The sequence below is a fragment of the Dreissena polymorpha genome, chromosome 3, assembly GCF_020536995.1.
Source record: "Dreissena polymorpha isolate Duluth1 chromosome 3, UMN_Dpol_1.0, whole genome shotgun sequence".
Taxonomy (NCBI): Eukaryota; Metazoa; Mollusca; class Bivalvia; order Myida; family Dreissenidae; genus Dreissena; species Dreissena polymorpha.
Genome location: NC_068357.1, coordinates 71,958,364 through 71,976,727, shown reverse-complemented (window position 1 = coordinate 71,976,727; position 18,364 = coordinate 71,958,364). Strand labels below are relative to the sequence as shown.

General features: G+C 34.2%; 1 protein-coding gene and 1 long non-coding RNA gene across 2 annotated transcripts in view; one reads left to right on the top strand and one right to left on the bottom strand.

The window, feature by feature from the left end:
- Positions 1-18,364, bottom strand: part of LOC127874713 (uncharacterized) — a 73,341-nt gene that overhangs the window by 24,133 nt on the left and 30,844 nt on the right. The window lies entirely within an intron of this gene.
- On the top strand, positions 102-11,632 carry LOC127874708 (complement C1q tumor necrosis factor-related protein 3-like). The gene is made up of 4 exons (XM_052419243.1): positions 102-245; positions 6,203-6,336; positions 8,325-8,415; positions 11,049-11,632. The coding sequence occupies exons 2-4, from the start codon at positions 6,220-6,222 to the stop codon at positions 11,456-11,458; spliced, it is 618 nt and encodes a 205-aa protein (XP_052275203.1). The 5' UTR covers positions 102-245; positions 6,203-6,219; the 3' UTR covers positions 11,459-11,632.

Sequence of the window (18,364 nt, the reverse complement as noted above, 5' to 3'; positions counted from 1 at the left end):
CCGATGTTTGACGGAAAGGGCCGAGAATGTGCGACATGTCCTTCGAGGTACTTATCCGATGTTTGACGGAAAGGGCCGAGAATGTGCGATTGAGAATTCTGCATTTTTATTGGCACCAAAATGTACTAACCCTAGCGCGTGCAAATATTCTCTACGTAATATAAAACGTCATATCCTTTATCACTTGTTTATATGATTATTCCGTCTACATGTGTGAAGTAGTCTTTTGTGACATTCCATATTTGGTATGTAGGCCTTACTTTTACTTATAGAAACATGTGTAAAATATATCAAGTAATGTAAGAAAGTTAAGGTAACATTTCGAGTTTAGAAATAATATATATAGCCTCTTCGTAACATTGATTCATATTGAACTATCTTTTTGCTCTAACATGAACATAGTCTCCCGAATACTTATTATTTCATGTTATAAAATAAGCGATCATAGTGTTTTGAAAAAAGGACCATACATTTCCTATTAACATATTTTTTTTACTTGCATATAATTTATAGAAGTCAAACCTCTACAGGCTCTTTTTCTACTCACCAAAGTTGCTGTATGGATTGAAATCAACATGTTTATTTTCGTCTAGTTTTGTTTTCTTCCATCGCGATCATCCTTTTCGATAAAAGAACAGTTGCAATGTAAGCAGGCAATTCTTTGTGAATATACATTCTTTGATTAACAAACAAAAGAACGACCTATTCATCAAAGAAATTACCATTAAAATTCAACGTCAATTTCCAATAAAAAGTTAAAGAATAACGATCCGCAATTAAGAGAAGTAACACTCTTCAGTCACTGACATATTTGTCGATCCGTCCATTCAATGGTTGTTAAAAACAACACTGCATTTAAAACATCGCGTTTATTCGAGACTAGAGTACAACTACATTCTGCATTATTTAAGACACTTACAATGCAAAAATGCAATCTTGGTTGTATTCGAACCATATATTCCAACACTTTTATTCAAATGTTATTTTAATAATCCATCCAAATGAAAAGTGCTAAACACACATTCACTCATATTTAACTGCAACTGCGTTGAACATGCGTCCTTGAAAACAATGATGCAATCCAGTGACGTAATGTCAGCAAGCACGCGCGTGCTGTTTCGCGTGTTAGCTTCACATTCATTAAAATCAAAGCACTTTAGGCATTGCAGTTGTTCGCTATTGCATAAACTTAGAAGCAACTCATAGTTCAAATTTATGTATTTATTTGTAGAATGTTCCAGTCAAACAACAGTAAACAACATTTTTATTTAAAAAACACGTTTAAATAACACACGTTAAATAGTGAAAAGCATATTTAAATCCCTGCAGGAACCACGGACTCTATATACGCTCCGTGGCAGGAACTATGGCCCAACCACCACCAAATGCACAGAATAATCGGTTTTTAAATTAATTTGATTTCCCCACTCATTCCATCCCGTGAAACCCTTCAGGTGTCGCAATTCTTGTAAAGTTACGTGTGCTTAGTTACGATACAATACACGTTGATACGATAACGCAGATTAAAACAATTATAACAGTTTATCAGGTTACCGCAGGGCTTTTTTTCCTGATTTTGTGAGGCGGCCCTAGCCCCCTCATTTTGTGAAAAATGAGTCGCGAACTTTTCAAAATTGTGAAAAAAAGAGTCGCGAACTACTGAAAATTGTGAAAAACGAGTCGCGAACTTGTACAAATTGTGAAATTCTGAAATCAATGCATAAGTATATTAAAAGCAAGTTTAACACTTAAATATTATGAAAATGTCCTTAAACAATGTAATAAAATCATATCTTCCTTGTATGAATAGTATATTTAGGGGTTTCACTGGCCCCAAAAAAGTTGTGCAACTTTATCGCGGTGTGAAAACCGTTATTCCGACTTTATTAATAAGAACAATCATTTAAAGAACCTTACTGCATTAATGAATGATGGCATTGACTGTATTTTTTTAATTATTTGTAGAAGTATGTTAATTAATACATAAAAACAACAAGTATCTTCATTAGTCTTAAAAAGCTTTATTTTTATATAAATAACTTTTTTTCACTTGATAAACCAGATAACCAACTTAATATAATAATGTTGACAATAATGTTCAGGGATGGAAACTAACGTTTTATAATTGGTTGCCCACACGGTATTTTGGTTGCCCAGCTAAAAACTAACGAGCCCAGTACTATGTACATGTAATGTCATGTGTATATAAGACTTTCTTTTAATAAAATAAAAGATAAGTAAACAACAACATTGCTTAATTGACAAACGTTCTGTGTATTATGTCCTAATATAAGTCTGAGTTAAATCATTTCATTGGCTTTTATAAATGAATTTTATTATACTAGTTATTAACTCACAGTCACCAATTTTATTAAATGTTTAAATGCACTGAATTGTTTCAAGCTTAAAAAGAAAGTTGCCCAGCGGGACTTCTAACTTTTGAAATTGAGTTGCCCAGACCAAAATGTACTGGCCCCGGGCTCACGGGCAACCACTAATTTCCATCCCTGATGTTATTATGTAACAGTATCCTGCAGAAATGTATCAGAATTATTTATTGAAACCTATAATCACACAAATGTACATAATATGAAAGGAAAAATTAATAAAAAATCAGAACATAAAGCATCTTAATTCAAATTGTTAAACAGTTACATTTGGTCATTTGGACATAAATCAACTTCTGTTTATTATCAAATTTCACAAATTCTAAAACAACACCTATTGTAAAAAGGTTTTCTGTTATCTGTGGTGACTGATTTCCAGGTCCAATTAAATGAACATTTTCCAAATCTATTTCTTGACTGAAAGGCACAGGATAGTTGCAGCCATTCATTCTTGTTGTCTGAAATAACACAAAAGTCAAAACATATTTTTACAAACTATCAACAACAAATCAACACATAAATATCACTTTCTTTAGATGTCCGAATTTTAACATATCCGAAAAAGAGTACAACGAGTGAAAGAACTACTTTTTATTTCAGAAATAGTTGGTATCTTAATTAAAATATATCGTTCCCAAAACATTATAATATTGAAACTGTTAAACATGTTCATGAGAACGGATCACAGTTATACTTCATTTGAACCAATATTTACAATAATTGCAAACGGATATGATATAGAATAACAAGCCTCGCTGTCAGTTACCAATGCTTTCATTTGCATAAAAATCAGATTACTTTCCTCATAATTTAATCCATGTCCGTTTTAATTGTGCATTGTAAAAACACTTACGCTTCTGAAGAAGCTTCGGCTTTTTTATGGTTATCCTGAATTTCAATAAATCTGGATTATTTTGTGTGTTTTTTTATATCTTTTTTGCATAGCACCGCGAGTTGCGCGACGATATTTTGTTTGGATAATGGTGAGGTTGATTGGCCGCGCGTAAACTAATATGCACCGATTTCAAAATTGTAATCGATACACGTTTGTAATCGATTGAAACAACGACGTCATTTAAACGATTAGTAAACAAAAATTGAAATGAAAAACGGTGAAACGAAACTTAATAAATTTAAAATTGTGAAATGTCCGTTTTTGACAGTTTTGAGCGCAAAATGTCCGGGTTTTTTTGTAAAAAATCGCGGCCAGTAGAATTGCAATAACTCGAGCTGGCGATATCTCGAAAACTGGCGAATACTCGAGCATTAAAGGAAGTCCCTAACAATTCCCTTTATTTTTATATACAAATACCCGCAATAACTCAAACATGCGACTTTCGATAACTCGAGGTCGTCTGCCGGTCCCTGAAAGGCATTTCACAACTAATTAACTGGCATTTAGTCGAAGAAACATTCTCGTCTGGTCGTTGCTAAAATATACGAGTTGTGAAAACAGCGCAATCAAGCAGACAATAAACGCTTGAGTAGGTGTGAAGTTAGTCGTCTTCATTAAATACAAATGGTGTATTGATAATGTTGCTTTTCGTGTGTTTTTTTCATGCGCATGTACGTACCTTGTGTGATATTTTATATATGCAACATGTACATTTAATATTGTTTTAATATGTTTAATTATATATGTGTTATGTGTGTATGTTGATAAAATAAAAAATTTGAAAAACATATTAAATATTTCTTGAGTAGATTCTAGGACTCAGGGCCGGTTTATTTACCTTGGAATTTTCGAAGACGTCACATCTTCTTCATCAGCTGATCACTGATTCTCTGACGTCACAATCACATGACCGGTGAGGGGGTCACGTGGTACTACCTTCTAAAATTCCAAGGTAAATAAACCGGCTCTGAGTCCTAGAATCTACTCAAGAATGCATCAACCAGAGAAGAGAAACCTACATGAACGTATTAAATATTTAGTTTACTGTAAACTTAAGCGATGTTTACAAAGCCGTTTGACTGTAAAGCACCGTCTTACATGTAAATACAGCGTTTGCGGTAAGAAACCAACCGAAACTGCGAAAAAAATACTATGGATTACTCGAAACCTGCGATTACACGAGCATCGAGGTCAGTCCCGTGCGACCTCGAGTTATCGCAGTTTTACTGTAAATTGAATTGTCCGTGTCCGTGAATTGTGAATGTCCGTGTCAAAATGTCAAAATGTCCGTCCACGGCCAATCTCAAAGAACGAAAAAAAGCCCTGTACCGGTAATCGTAGATTTTTTAACCGTTCAAAACATTTTCACGATGTCAGAACACGATTCATATGATGTATCGTACGGAGTATAATATTACACGATATGATTTGATAATCACAGCGATAACGTCACTATTAAGACCACGATTTCAAATGTGCCGCCGATTTTGATAGTGGTAACACTGCTTACCAAGGTTTTTGGCACTAGGGTGAGCTCAAATGACTGTTTCCCTTGTTAGTGGTTTTAAGCTTCATTAAGTTGCAATTATTAAAAACGTTATCAGGATATAAGATACATGTCATGTGAAAAATAATTGTAGTTTTAATAGCCTCGCAGATGTATTGCACTGTTTTTGCTAAATGCTAAACAGCTGATTTTGTTCTAATTAGATTTAAAAGCACCAGAAATGGATAATTTACAAACAAATTGACCTCACCTTCTAACCATTGAGTATAAATTGTGTCTTGTTCTGATAAAACTGGGCAAAATGCATGTGCGTAAAGTGTCGTCCCAGATTAGCCTGTGCAGCCCGCACAGACTAATCAGGGACGACACTTTCCGCCTAAACTTGATTTTCGGTAAGGAGGGACTTCCTTGAAACTAAAAATACCATAAAAGCGTAAAGTGTCGTCCCTGATTAGCCTGTGCAGACTGCACAGGCTAATCTGGGACGACACTTTACGCACATGAATTAAGCCCAGTTTTCTCAGAACAAACCACAATTAATGCCGTACAGTTTTTTTTCCAATTTAAATTGGAGAGCTCCTGGCATTGATTGTCTCGGAACAATCATTATTTCAGCGTAACTACCCATACAGTGCGTTAATTCTCGTGAAACATGTTTTAGCATTTAGCGTTTCTTATTATATATACATAACACTCACTTTATGAGCATTTTTTGTGTGTTTTAACATTCACATGTTAGATTCCTCGAGGGGGGGGGGGGGGGGGGTAGAAACTGGCTCTTTTTTTCAATTTATTACCAAAAGATGGGTAGATACAACAATATGTCAAGCTCGTTTATGCCTATAATCAGTTTGAAAATCTATCTGCAATAAATAAATAAATCAATATTTGAAACCAGGTTTACATTATGTTACTTTTTCATTTTACTTTACTTTACATGTGTGTGCATTCAAAATGAAAGTTTGTAAGCTATCTATTCTCTCTGAATTAAAGTGGTACACGGTAATTCCATGTTAACTCAAGTAATTGAGTGGAGAACATGCTCTGACTGGTCCCTTATGCAAAAGCTTCAGAGGCCTGTGCAACTCTTTTTTTATCAAACCAGTGTTTTATTTATTGTAACTCTTTCATTAGTTTTTCAAATTATTCCTGAGCGAATGGCATACAAACACGTTTTTAATTTGAGTTAGGCTAACAAACGACTGTTTGGGATATTGGTGCTGAAAGGCTCAGGTCTTAGATACTTGTATATTTCTGGGGTTAAGATTGAAAATGTACCACTTCGCAAAGTCGTGTTAACCGAAGCCGTTCATAATACATGTATTTACCCTTCCCCTCAACAGTACGCTATTGTTCAATAATAAAGCACATTTATGTTTTTCTAATTTGCCATGTTTTCTTTTAAAAAAAAAGCAATGCTCTGATTCGCCATGAATACGCTGGTCTGTATGACACTGTGTCTGCATGTACTCTCCGTGATGGGACAACCTGCGATGGAACAACCTGCTGAGTCCGATTATGACGAGCTGGCTGAGGCTGACAGTAAGGTAGGAAGTGAATTATAAACAACGGATATAAGCTGTAATAGATTTAATTCGGAACTAGCGCGCTGTGGATTTTTCCGATCTCTGAGCGCGCGCGGAAGGTTCAAACATTGGCATTATGATTAATACAGTAATGACCAGTAACGTCGATTTCCGCTTTGCTCACCATTCAGTAGTGACTGTAGTGGGTAATCAGTATTTAAACGACAGTAGAGTGTCTTTTAGGAAATGTCAAAATTCAAGTCTTTTGTTGTTATTACTATTACTATTATTATTATTAATAATTACACATAACAAATCTAATACTGATATACATGTATGTCAGACGTTTAATACAGAATTAATGTCTAAATCCACCGTTCATATGTACAGCCGCCTAAACCAATGGGTCCAGTAGCTAACAATCTTAAAAGACATGAAAACAGACTTTGTCAGTTGTATGCTAATGAAGGAATCTATACAAACGGCTTGACATATGCGATATTTCTTCTGAAAAACATTATTCAATTTCATATTCTTGTTTTTTCGGCATGCTTTATAGATAAAGCAAATAGAAGTAATGTTTGTTTAAGCTCGTTAGTGATGTGCCTTCAGATCTTAAGGTCTTAGTTTTTAGCGAATAATTTTCTTTACTTTTCAGATTTATAGATTTAAGATAATCATCACAATATAGCTATATCAATAGACAATCACATATAAATATCCGATTGATATGGAACGATATATTAGTTCTAGTACTACGAATGGACTGAGGATAGCAAGGGTTTTGTTGTTTTGTACTTGTATGTATGATTTTAAATATATTTGAATAACATAATATATTACCGATGGAGTCAATGTCTTGGTAATTTCGTTGACAAACTTCCATTAAAAATGTATGCCCAGGCCTACGCACAGTATATGCAATTACATAGTTACGTGACCGAAGCTGTTTACATGTAGATGCAGCATTTTTTCGTGTTACATAGTATTCTTACAAATTAAACACGATCGTGATTAGTTCATCTATAGAAAAATGATTAAATCAATTATCATGGTATTTTTTATCAACTATAACGAACGTTTGAGCAGAAAGAAGTGTTGTTCACTATTCTGCGATAAATTATTGATTCACTCTCTTTTAAAATATGTAAGTCAGCTTTTGTTTGTACCTACCGCGCGTGCTCAAATATCGGAAAAACACAGACTGGAGGGTTCCGAATAACAACTGTTACCGTATATCTAGATAGCTAGTTATTTGCGACTTAAGCAAATACAGCTCATTATAAAAAACAAACAATGAAGCATTCATAAATACACAAGCGTCAAAATAACAAAAAAAAATGTTTATTCATTGCAAAATATATAAGACTTTTGTGAGACAGTAATATGTCAGTAAAGGCTCTTATCTTTTTAACAAAGTTAAGTGCATGTTTAAAATCTGTTACTGATTGATATCTCTCTGAAGGTCACAGCAGACTAAAACATTCGGTTTTCATAGAACATCATATATTTTTGACGTTCGCGCCAATGTATGATGTCATTGCCTGTTGACGAATGAAAGGCAAACTCGTTACTTCCACGCGTTACAAAAGTTAAACATGAAGAAATTGTCTAATTACTAGTAGCTCAAAGTACTACGGTCATAAATATTTACGTAAAATAATCATTCTTATAGTAATAATCTCTTTATCTTAAGAAGATCACACATTCAGATAAACGCCTTTAAACAAAATTGTTACCTTTTTTTCATTGTAGTCATAAGACTCATATGGTTAACTTATTCATTCACGTTTATCATTAACATATAACAATATAACAATGGCCATTAAAACACTCACGTGCATGCGTTAGCACATGTATCCACACTCACATTCACATTGTAATGTAACAAATTAATGTTATATTTAAAATTAAAAGACGCACAAAAATAGACGTTAATAAGGTAATTGTCCCTCAAAGCTCAAAAGGGTATTATATGGATACTCAATACTTTTCGCAACTTATTGCAGAGCCTACAGAATACGCTTGTAGCCCTCCAGAAAAGTACGAGACTCTCGAGGCAGAGGTGGGTAAATGCCTTAAAAAAGAAAGATGGATCTTGTGAGTACTCAGTTCTCACGTTTTTATGACATGTGTGGTTGACTTTGTGGATTTAATGTGTTATGCGCCATAGTAAGTAGGGATGGAGGGGCCATACCTTTGTCTGACCTTAGACTAATTCAACCGCCGCATTTTGTTTTTTGATGTCGAACGCATTTCCCCGACTATATATATATATATATATAGTATAGAGAGAGAGAGAGAGAGAGAGAAGAGGAGAGAGAGAGCGAGAGAGAGAGAAGAGAGAGAGGAGAGAGAGAGAGAGAGAAGATAGAGAGAGAGAGAGAGCGCGCTCTGACAGAGATATAGTCTCTCCGCTATCTCTCGCAGAGACTCCATCTCTCGCGACTCGTGGAGAGATATCCCCCACATCGCGATAGAGACCGATAGACAGAGAGAGAGAGAGAGAGAGAGAGAGAGAGAGAGAGAGAGAGAGACTTTCATGACTTTCTGACTTTCATTTGAATATATGTATGTCTGAACGTCCGGTATGTTGTTTCCGCGCGTGAACTCGGGGATATATGTATCAAAACAAATGAAACTTTAAACAGCATGTATATAGGGAAACCCATGTGAAAGACAAACAATCCTCAGAATATGAGGTCGTCTACCTGTTAAATTAACAGGACCTCAAAAGCATTTGAAATCGCAACTTTTTCATAAGGTCTTAAGATGTTGACACTGTCAATTAAAGGGAGAAGGTTGAAGGCTGCCTTCAAGCGATGTACGTTTACTATGTTAAAAAGCTGGAAGCTTGTTCACGCCATTATATCGACCAATAAAAAACAACTCATAACGTCATTATTCGATAGCAAGTGCGCTCGACTGGTTCGTTAAAAATCATGCTTGTTCGTTCTTATGTGCGATATTCGAACATGGTAGAATAATATATATTTCTGACAGGTAAATAGTTTCGTCGATCATAGTATGGTAATATATTTTCTAACAAGTACATTAATCCGTTTTCATGTAAAACCACAATTTTTATTGGTACATATTGAAATTTCAGAGGATCCAAAGACGGCTAGTTTGGCAAATTGTTCTGATCCTCAGCCAGTTTGATCGGAAATATCCGAGGTTTGATCGGAAATATCCGAGGTTTGATCGGAAATATCCGATGGTTCGGCTTGTTTCGCAAGGGTTGCTTTTGGGGTTTAAGGCGCGTATGATCAGAGCCGTTATTTACCAACGCTTTCTTATACTTGAGTCTAACAATGAACGAATATTTTTGAAACCGTTTTGTTATAATAGTACAGTTCAAAATGAAAGAATATTTAGAACGTCCAACAATGTCATTATTGATTGTCAATTCATTGACGATATAAGCACATTAAATATCCTATGTATTTATATCGCACAGGAAACATGTCATCAAAATGAAAGAATAGGTTGGTGAATATGTGCCCTGGTTATTCCAGTTTGATGTGAGTTTTAAATTATTTAATAAAGTCGTATTTATTGATAGTCCGTTTCTGTACATTCAGTTGTCCGTACGCTTTATATGAGTTCTTAGTTAGCCTATAAAACGATGTTTAATCAGTTGAGTAACGGCACGCACTTTGTTTAATCAAGAAATATTAGAACGGATGTTATTCAGTAAGCTCCAATTGGAAGTCACAATTTAAATTGTATGTTCATGGATTTTTCGACTGTCAGTCAGTCTGTCGATCCATTAAACGTTCCTGTCGGCTGATACCTTTTGAATTCTGTATGTTTTATACTGGCGGGAGGTCATATCGGCCCGGTGTCGAAACATATGCTATGGAACTTAAATTCCTAGGACGATATTGCTTAGACGGGCTTACATGAGCTCTCGATCCAGCTCGCCCGGTGAATAATCTGTAATAATATGATCTATAAAATTAATAAACACAATTCTTTGGTTCAGACAATGGTCGTCATACAAAATTGTTTTACACAAATTTTATTATGTCGTTTTTTTTAGTATTATTTGTTCCTTAAATTAGATTGGGTTTAATCCTGTTTATTACAAAAAAATAACTTTAAAAAATCAAAAGCTAAAACGCTTTAATTGACGTCACGTTCATGACATCATTTACAAATAACAGCGTATTTCATCCTTTTAACGAAAGATATGTGCGTTAAACGAAAGAAAACTAGTCTATGTATATTCCGCTAACATTATATTGATTAGACGTAGTAAACCATAGAACATAACACAGGTTTTCACTAGTTGGCAGGTTGACTGTTATATTTACAGGTAGAATGTGACATAATTACATCATCGTCAATGGTTACTTGTCAACTAGGGTTATGTTGTATAATCATGTTATATCAATCTTGCAAATGGAACAACACACATCATTTATTGGAATTTCCTCATTTGGATAATTAATTTGTGAAACCAATACTGAATATCAAAGATAAACACATTAAAAGACGAACATTTAAACTTGCAATCTTAACCAGTCTTTTGATAAAATGACGTTCACCGGAATTGGTCGACCACTTTCTGATCGCATGAAATAGTTTAGTATGTCTATCTGTAAGTGAATGTCAGATCGTATCCAATGGCCCTGTAGACAATAGTTTTATATTATTTTATACCCATCGTTTTTCTGCTACCAATAACAGATACAACAACCCAGGTGTTGATTACTGTGTCATTACAGGTAAAAATTGTCGAAACAGTGCCACTGTGGCGTTTACTGCTTTGCTGAATAAACCCAAAGAGAATATTGGCCGAGGTCAGAAAATAATCTTCCAAAATGTGGTCCTAAACAAAGGCGGGGCGTATAACCCAAGGACCGGAGTCTTTACAGCGCCCGTCACTGGACTCTATCTGTTTTCGGCAACGTTGTTACACGAACCCGAAAGAGGTTCGTTGCATGCAGCACTTGTGCACTCCGGTAGAAGGGTCGCCCTGCTTCACGCAACTAGTGGGATGTGGGACGAAGGTAGCCAAACTGTTATCATTCAGGTAAACAAAGGCGAACAGGTTTGGATTCAGAATAAAAATGGATACAACAGTCTCATTTATGGTATGGGGTTCAGCTCATTTGCGGGAGTTCTATTAGGATGAGCATGGAAAAAATAGTGCGAACAAGCGCAAGAAACTGATTCAAACTTAAGTAGCAAGCTCATACCCAATAAATGTTTAAATTGTTTAATGTTTTTGTTTAATGTTTTAATGTTTAAATTAGCCGATAACATGACAATGCTGGTATTCTGAAGAAAAAATAAAGATATAAAAGTTGTAAGGACATTTTTTATATCCTACGTAAAATTACTGTACCGCGCCATTTTGCAAACCGACGAAATTGTGTATTGTATGTATGTTGATTACAATAATAATTGAGAAATAGGAAATCCCACTATGGGCCCTATGGAAAAATAGTGAGAAAACCGTTCTGCTTCGGTAGTCGGTACATAGGTCACTATTATGCCATCGGGCAGTAATTATCTGCTTATTGAACGATTGTTTCTATTTGCCTCTTTGTGAAACCTGGACGGAGACGTCAAACGTCGAACTTGCGCATACGCGGTCGATATTTAGAAGAAAAGCTTACTGTCCTATCGTTTTATTATATAGCAGCTGAAAATAAGAATAAAATAACGACGAGGCTTGCCGAGCTGTTCTTTTATTCATTTCAATATAAAGAAGTGAAACTCCAGCTGCTGGAGCAGTATTGATTTTTCATTAAAACAATAAGTTGGTCCTTTCAAGCCTGATTTATTATAAAACGATAGGACAGTTACCTGATTTCCTGTTATTAATACCTTAATTCACCCAGAATTAAAAAAAAAAACAATAACTCACAAATAATTGCTTCGAGTCTTCATTATTAGCGAGAATGAATACAGGGCGGAACATTAATGGTTTTCCTATTGCCCCTGGCAAGTAAAAGTTGGGTCCAGACAAGTTATTACAATCTGGTTGTCCGCCCAGGCAAGTGCAAACAAGAACAAAGAGCATTTAATTTAGACTTAAATTAGACTTAAATTGCTGTAATCATTTTGTTAAATGTGCCAAAAAAGGTGTTGTGGTGTATCATTTTGATCTTTATTTAAGAAAAATATGAGGTTTACAGTTAATGTGATTTTTCATGTTTGGGCAAGCGGCTTTACGTTCAGGGCAAGTAGATTTTCTACGTACTTGCCCGGAAGGGCAAGTTGGTTTTTAGGTTAGTGTTGAGCCCTGGAATATATATTTGTATGTTTCAGCAGCGATTTTTACTTCTGTATAAAGTACCGGTAAACGGCACTTTCCCAATTACGAAACATTGTTTTCACTCTTTTCTTACTAAAAGGAAGTAGTAGGGGTAGTATTAACTAATACTATACTAATACCCATACCCGTAGCCAGGGGGGGGGGTAGCTTTGGGTGCGTTTGCACCAAATGTTTTGGACGAGTACAAAAATTGTACTCTAAGTTGCAGCTAACTTTATTTGACGCCAAAACTGTTATTTCATTTTTTCCCGGAATGCAGTGAGTCGTCGTTACAATAATGTTGAATTCAATAGGCAACCGACAGGTCACCATAAAATTAATGTCTCGATGAAGTCATTTCCAAGAAAGCTCCGCATACAGAACTTTCCACAATGTTTTGATTATCTCAAATTTGACACTAAAACATATGTCCTACCCTAAAACAGTTGTTAAATTGAATTTAAAACGTTATAGCATAATCACATGATCAGTTGGACGTTTACTTTAAAGGTTCATTAACTGTGACAATCTTGAACATAATGGGCAAATAAGTCCATCTTTTTGTTAAGGACTTTGAGGCCATGGGGTCAGCAGTTTATGACTATAAGGTCTTAATGAAGCCTTATTTGTTATATATTTCTGAAATTCGTTAAGAGATAGATAAATAAATAAAATAACAAATAAAAGGTACCGATAATGCCATTTTGATTTCTGTTTAGTATTGATGCAGATTAGAGGAGACCAAGTTTTGTTGACCAGTGTTTGTTGTACAATGCACCATAGCACGTTTAGAGCAATGCTAGGCCTCTAGAAATATCCATAGTAGCAGACAAACAATTATTTCGAAAAAGTCAAATATTTCCTTTAAAATTGCTTGATTTAACAATGGTAGAATTTTGGAATGGTAAAATGCACACATTTCATCAAGATTCCAATAAATAATGATATTTTATCTGTTCCTGTTGTTGATTTTGCATTATTTAAATTTGTTGTTGCATATGTAAACAAAGTCTGTTCGCGCATACTAGTGTCTGGTTAAACACTTTATAAAATAGTGTATTTCCTTGACTGATCAAAAAAGGTGGTTGTTGAAAAACGGTAGTGGGGAAATCATGTATGTTTTATCATATTCATGTCCACCAATCACTGAGTATGGTCAATGAAAGTTAAATTTCATATAAAATGCTCTATAACTTCAGTCTCTAAATACAGATAAAAAAAAACGCCAGAATGCAGGGTTTTTCGTTTCATTTTCAAAATTTTCTTGGGAAATTTTGCACCCCCCTTTTCAGAACCCTGCCTATGGGCCTGATACCTATAATAACTTTTTCGCTTTAATTAAAGTATTTTTTCTAAAAATGTAACTTAATTCACTTGGGATTACACAAAGTTACACTTGTCCAGCATGATGTATACTTTTCCGTTAATAGGTGCATCGTTTTTGCTGAAGCCTGAAAATAGTCTTTGTACTTTACATTCGTACAAATTACATTTGTCAGAAGTAAATACATATTATATGACACATTATACGAAAAATAGTTTTTTTTTATGTGCGTTTAAAAAAACAACACTATTAATGATAACATAAAAGTGACGATATGTGAAACACAAGACTAAAAACCCACCCTTGTCCCTTTTATTTGTGAGGCGTCATGAAGACTTCAATAAAAAGTGGCAATTGTTAAGAAAACAAGTTAAATCTGAAGTTCAAGATGCTCATGGCAATTACGTGAATAATTTTATTGGCGATATTAAAAAAGACTCTTCACCTTTTTGGAAATACATAAACTGTCAAAAATCCGACAAACAGGGTATACCCCCGTTAACAACAAAGTGTGGCTCTACTGTAGAATCAGATTTAGATGAAGCTAAAGTTTTAAAATGAACAATTCACCAGTGTCTTTACGCACACCGAATATACATCAGTTCCTTATGAAACACCTTTATATGAAAAAACGGACTTAACAAATATTACTGAAAAAGGAGTCGAAAAATTGCTTCAAGGCTTAAATACAACCAAGGCCATGGGTCCTGATAGTATAAATCCAAAAGTATTAAAAGAACTTGCAACTAGTATATCAAGCGACTTAGCGTATCTCTTTCAACAATCAGTAAACATTGGTACTATACCGGAGGATTGGAAATCAGCACATATTTGTCCATTATATAAGAAAGATGACAGATCAAAACCTATTGACTATAGACCTGTGTCGTTGACTTGCATATGTTGCAAACTTCTAGAGCACATCATCTGTTCCAACGTAATGCAACATTTTGATAACAACTCTATTCTTAACAAAAATCAACATACTTTTCGTAAAATTCACAGTGGTGAAACCCAACTTGTAACCGTCATAAATGACTGGGCAACATCTATAGATAAATACAAACAAGTGGACATTTTTATACTGGACTTCGAAAAAGCGTTCGACACCGTGCCTCATGAATTATTAAAATCTAAATTACACAGATATGGAGTTCCTGTTAACATTCTACAGTGGATCGATTCGTTTTTAGTAAACCGTAAGCAATGCGTTGTAGTTAATGGCGCCAGGAAAGAATCAATTGTTAAATCTGCAGTACCACAGGGAACTGTGTTAGGCCCGATACTATTTTTGGTGCATATTAATGACATCTCTATGGACATAACTTCGAATATTAGACTTTTTGCAGAGGATTGTGTTTACTTTAGGGAAATTAATAATTTTGAAGACTGCTTAGATCTACAATCGGACATAAATAAACTTGGTAATTGGGCCACTTCTTGGGGAATGAGATTCCAACCCAGTAAATGCAACATGATGACTCTTTCACGTAAAAAGAAGAACATAAATTGTGACTATACATTAAAAAATACTCGCCAAGACTTCTTATCTTATATTAAATATGTTGGAGTGAATTTCACAAGTGATCTGAATTGGAGTAAACATATAAATGAAGTCTGCAACAAATCGTACAGAACGTTAGGTCTTATCAAAAGAAATTTATCCATGTGTCCTCAAGACGTTAAACTTCAGGCATATAAAGGCTTTAAATGACAGTATTGACTCATTCAATAATCTTATAGAATCGCTTACCCTTTTTGGAATAGCATCGGGTCTTAAACTTAACAAAAGTAAATGCACTGTGCTACGAGTAGGTAAATTTAAACAAAGTAATATTCAACTTAAAAAAGAAATGAAATTCCACTGGACATCAGATGAAGCAACAACGTTAGGAATAACCTTTACAAACAATGAAAATTAAACAGTTTTAAAAAACATACTGCCTAAATTACAAAAATTTAAATATTGTTTAAAATCATGGCAGCATCGTAAACTTACACTAATCGGAAAAAAACACGGTGTTGAAACCGTTTGCACTCCCTAAATTAATTTATACACTAACAGTTCTCCCAAACCCACCAAATGATATTATTAAAGATATACAATCAGAAATATTTAATTTCATATGGGACGGTAAACCTGATAAAATTAAGTTAACTTAATAAAGTTAATTCAATCTGTAGAAAATGGAGGTATCCAATTAACGGACATCGACTCTTTCTTGAGTGCAATCAAATGCAGCTGGGTTAAAGATATCTAGATAATACCAATACAAGTAAATGGAAATTATTGTACCAGGAAATCCTAAAAAAATATGGTGACTCCTTACTTTTTGAATGTAACATTAGCAATACCATTTTGCATGAAATTGCGAACGAAAACATATTTCTATCTAATGTTTGATCGGCATGGACTAATGTTACTCATAATCTAGAAACCCAAATCACCAGTAAAACTATTTTATGGAACAATAAAGACATAACTTCAAACAATAAGACTTTTTTCTATAAACATTGGTTTGAAAAAACATTAAATATGTCGACCAATTGTACGATTACAGAATAAAAGACTTCTATTCTTTTGAGAATATATGTTATATATACGGAATACCTTCAGGCAATTTCCTAATGTATTACACATTAATTAAAAGCATACCCATACATATTAAATCTACAATTAATACAAATAACACACCATGTACTCAAACATCATTCACGGAAAACATACTTGCAAAACAAAACAAACACAATATTTTACAAACTACAAATTAAACTCCAAGATTCAAAATAAATGGCAAAGCCTTCTTCGAAAACAAGAATTTACTTGGAAAAAAATATTTATCATGCCATATAAAACAACTATAGATAGCACACTGAGAAATTTTCAATATAAATATGTCCATAGAATCATAGCTACAAATAAATACCTTTTTAAGTGCAACCTATCCAACACAAATTTATGTGATAAATGCAGCGAACACATTGAAACAATAGAACACCTTTTCTGGGAGTGCAAACATATTCAAATTCTATGGAACCAGTTAACAGCTTTTCTAGAGAAACAACAATTAAAATTAAAACTGTCTCTCTTATATATCAGTTTCGGTGTGAATACTTTTAAAATGCCAGAAATTAATAACACTGTGAACCACATTTTCATATTAATGAAATATTTTATATTTAGCTTCAAATACAAAAAACAAATACCTACTTTCAACTGTTTAATAAACTATTTAAAACTAAAGATCCAAATTGAAAAAGAAATAGCCCTCAACAACGATCAACTTCATATTTTTGAACAAAAATGGAAACGCATAAACTTTCATAACCCAGTCCAGTTGTCTTCTACCTAACTCTACGCAACCCATCTATAGGATTGATTATTACATTTAAAAATAACAGCAAACACCACATGCAACCAAAGCAAAAAAAACCAGTATATCCTAGCATATCATGTCTAATATGTGTATGACATTATTACTGTTGTATTATACCAATTTTGTTCTTGCTTATGCACATATTTACATTGTATGTTTTATATTGAATAATAATTAAAAAAGGTATAATCCGCCCAGTGCTAGATAATGCCAGCGCGGCCTGAGATCCGCATTAAATTTATTTACAAGAAAAACTTGAAAGTGTACAAAAGCGTTCAGCTAGATTCATCACTTCTTATTATCGGGACTACGAACCGGGATCCATGACAGTGTGACAATTAACCCGGCGAAGTGACCTATTGATGAATGCTTATTATGAGGGAAGTGACACAGTGGTGCATTTCCAAATGAAGATAGTTGGTCATAAATAGTAAACGTGCTTCGGCAGTAGAAATCTTCATTACGAGGTCATTTATTTATGTCAAGTGATAACTGACCATCAAATCGTAAGTGGGCACAAAACATGAAGCTTAATATTTGAACGGTCCGTGTAAAGTATTATTTTTACGCCGTTTAAGGGGTCCCGACCTGACACTATGCCCATATTTATAACCTTTCCCAAGAGCAGCAATTTCTGACACTGGCTTTTACGTCGCATATTTTGGCATATGTATCATCATTTTTATATACAAACTCATTAAATTTGTATTTATGTTCTTTTTTTTTGCTTCAGTACACGTTTTCATAGCGCTACTGTTTTATGTTAGGTAATGTTCTATGTTAAGCCCATAAAAGTAGCTTGCTATTAGATAACACTAAATGGTGTTAAATACTATAATAGTTCCGGCTGCCATTAAACAACGATTTTCAGCTATATGTCCATCATTTATATTGTATATACATGCATACATATATCGTGAAGAGAAGGAACAATCATCGTAATAAACCTGACCAAAGGACAGTTAATTAATTAATTGTGAATAATTGTGATGAATGGCCTATCGAACAGGGAACTTATTTTTTACCATCTACCATGTAACGATTATACATAACAGAAGTGCATAGTCACGGTGTCAT

What these genes read in the sequence shown, in the direction of transcription:
- LOC127874708 (XM_052419243.1), top strand. Translation starts at nt 6,220, where the DNA reads ATGAATACGCTGGTCTGTATGACACTGTGTCTGCATGTACTCTCCGTG. An exon ending in TGGCTGAGGCTGACAGTAAG is followed by an intron (nt 6,337 to 8,324) that starts GTAGGAAGTGAA and finishes AACTTATTGCAG; the next exon opens with AGCCTACAGAATACGCTTGT. An exon ending in AAAAAAGAAAGATGGATCTT is followed by an intron (nt 8,416 to 11,048) that starts GTGAGTACTCAG and finishes GTGTCATTACAG; the next exon opens with GTAAAAATTGTCGAAACAGT.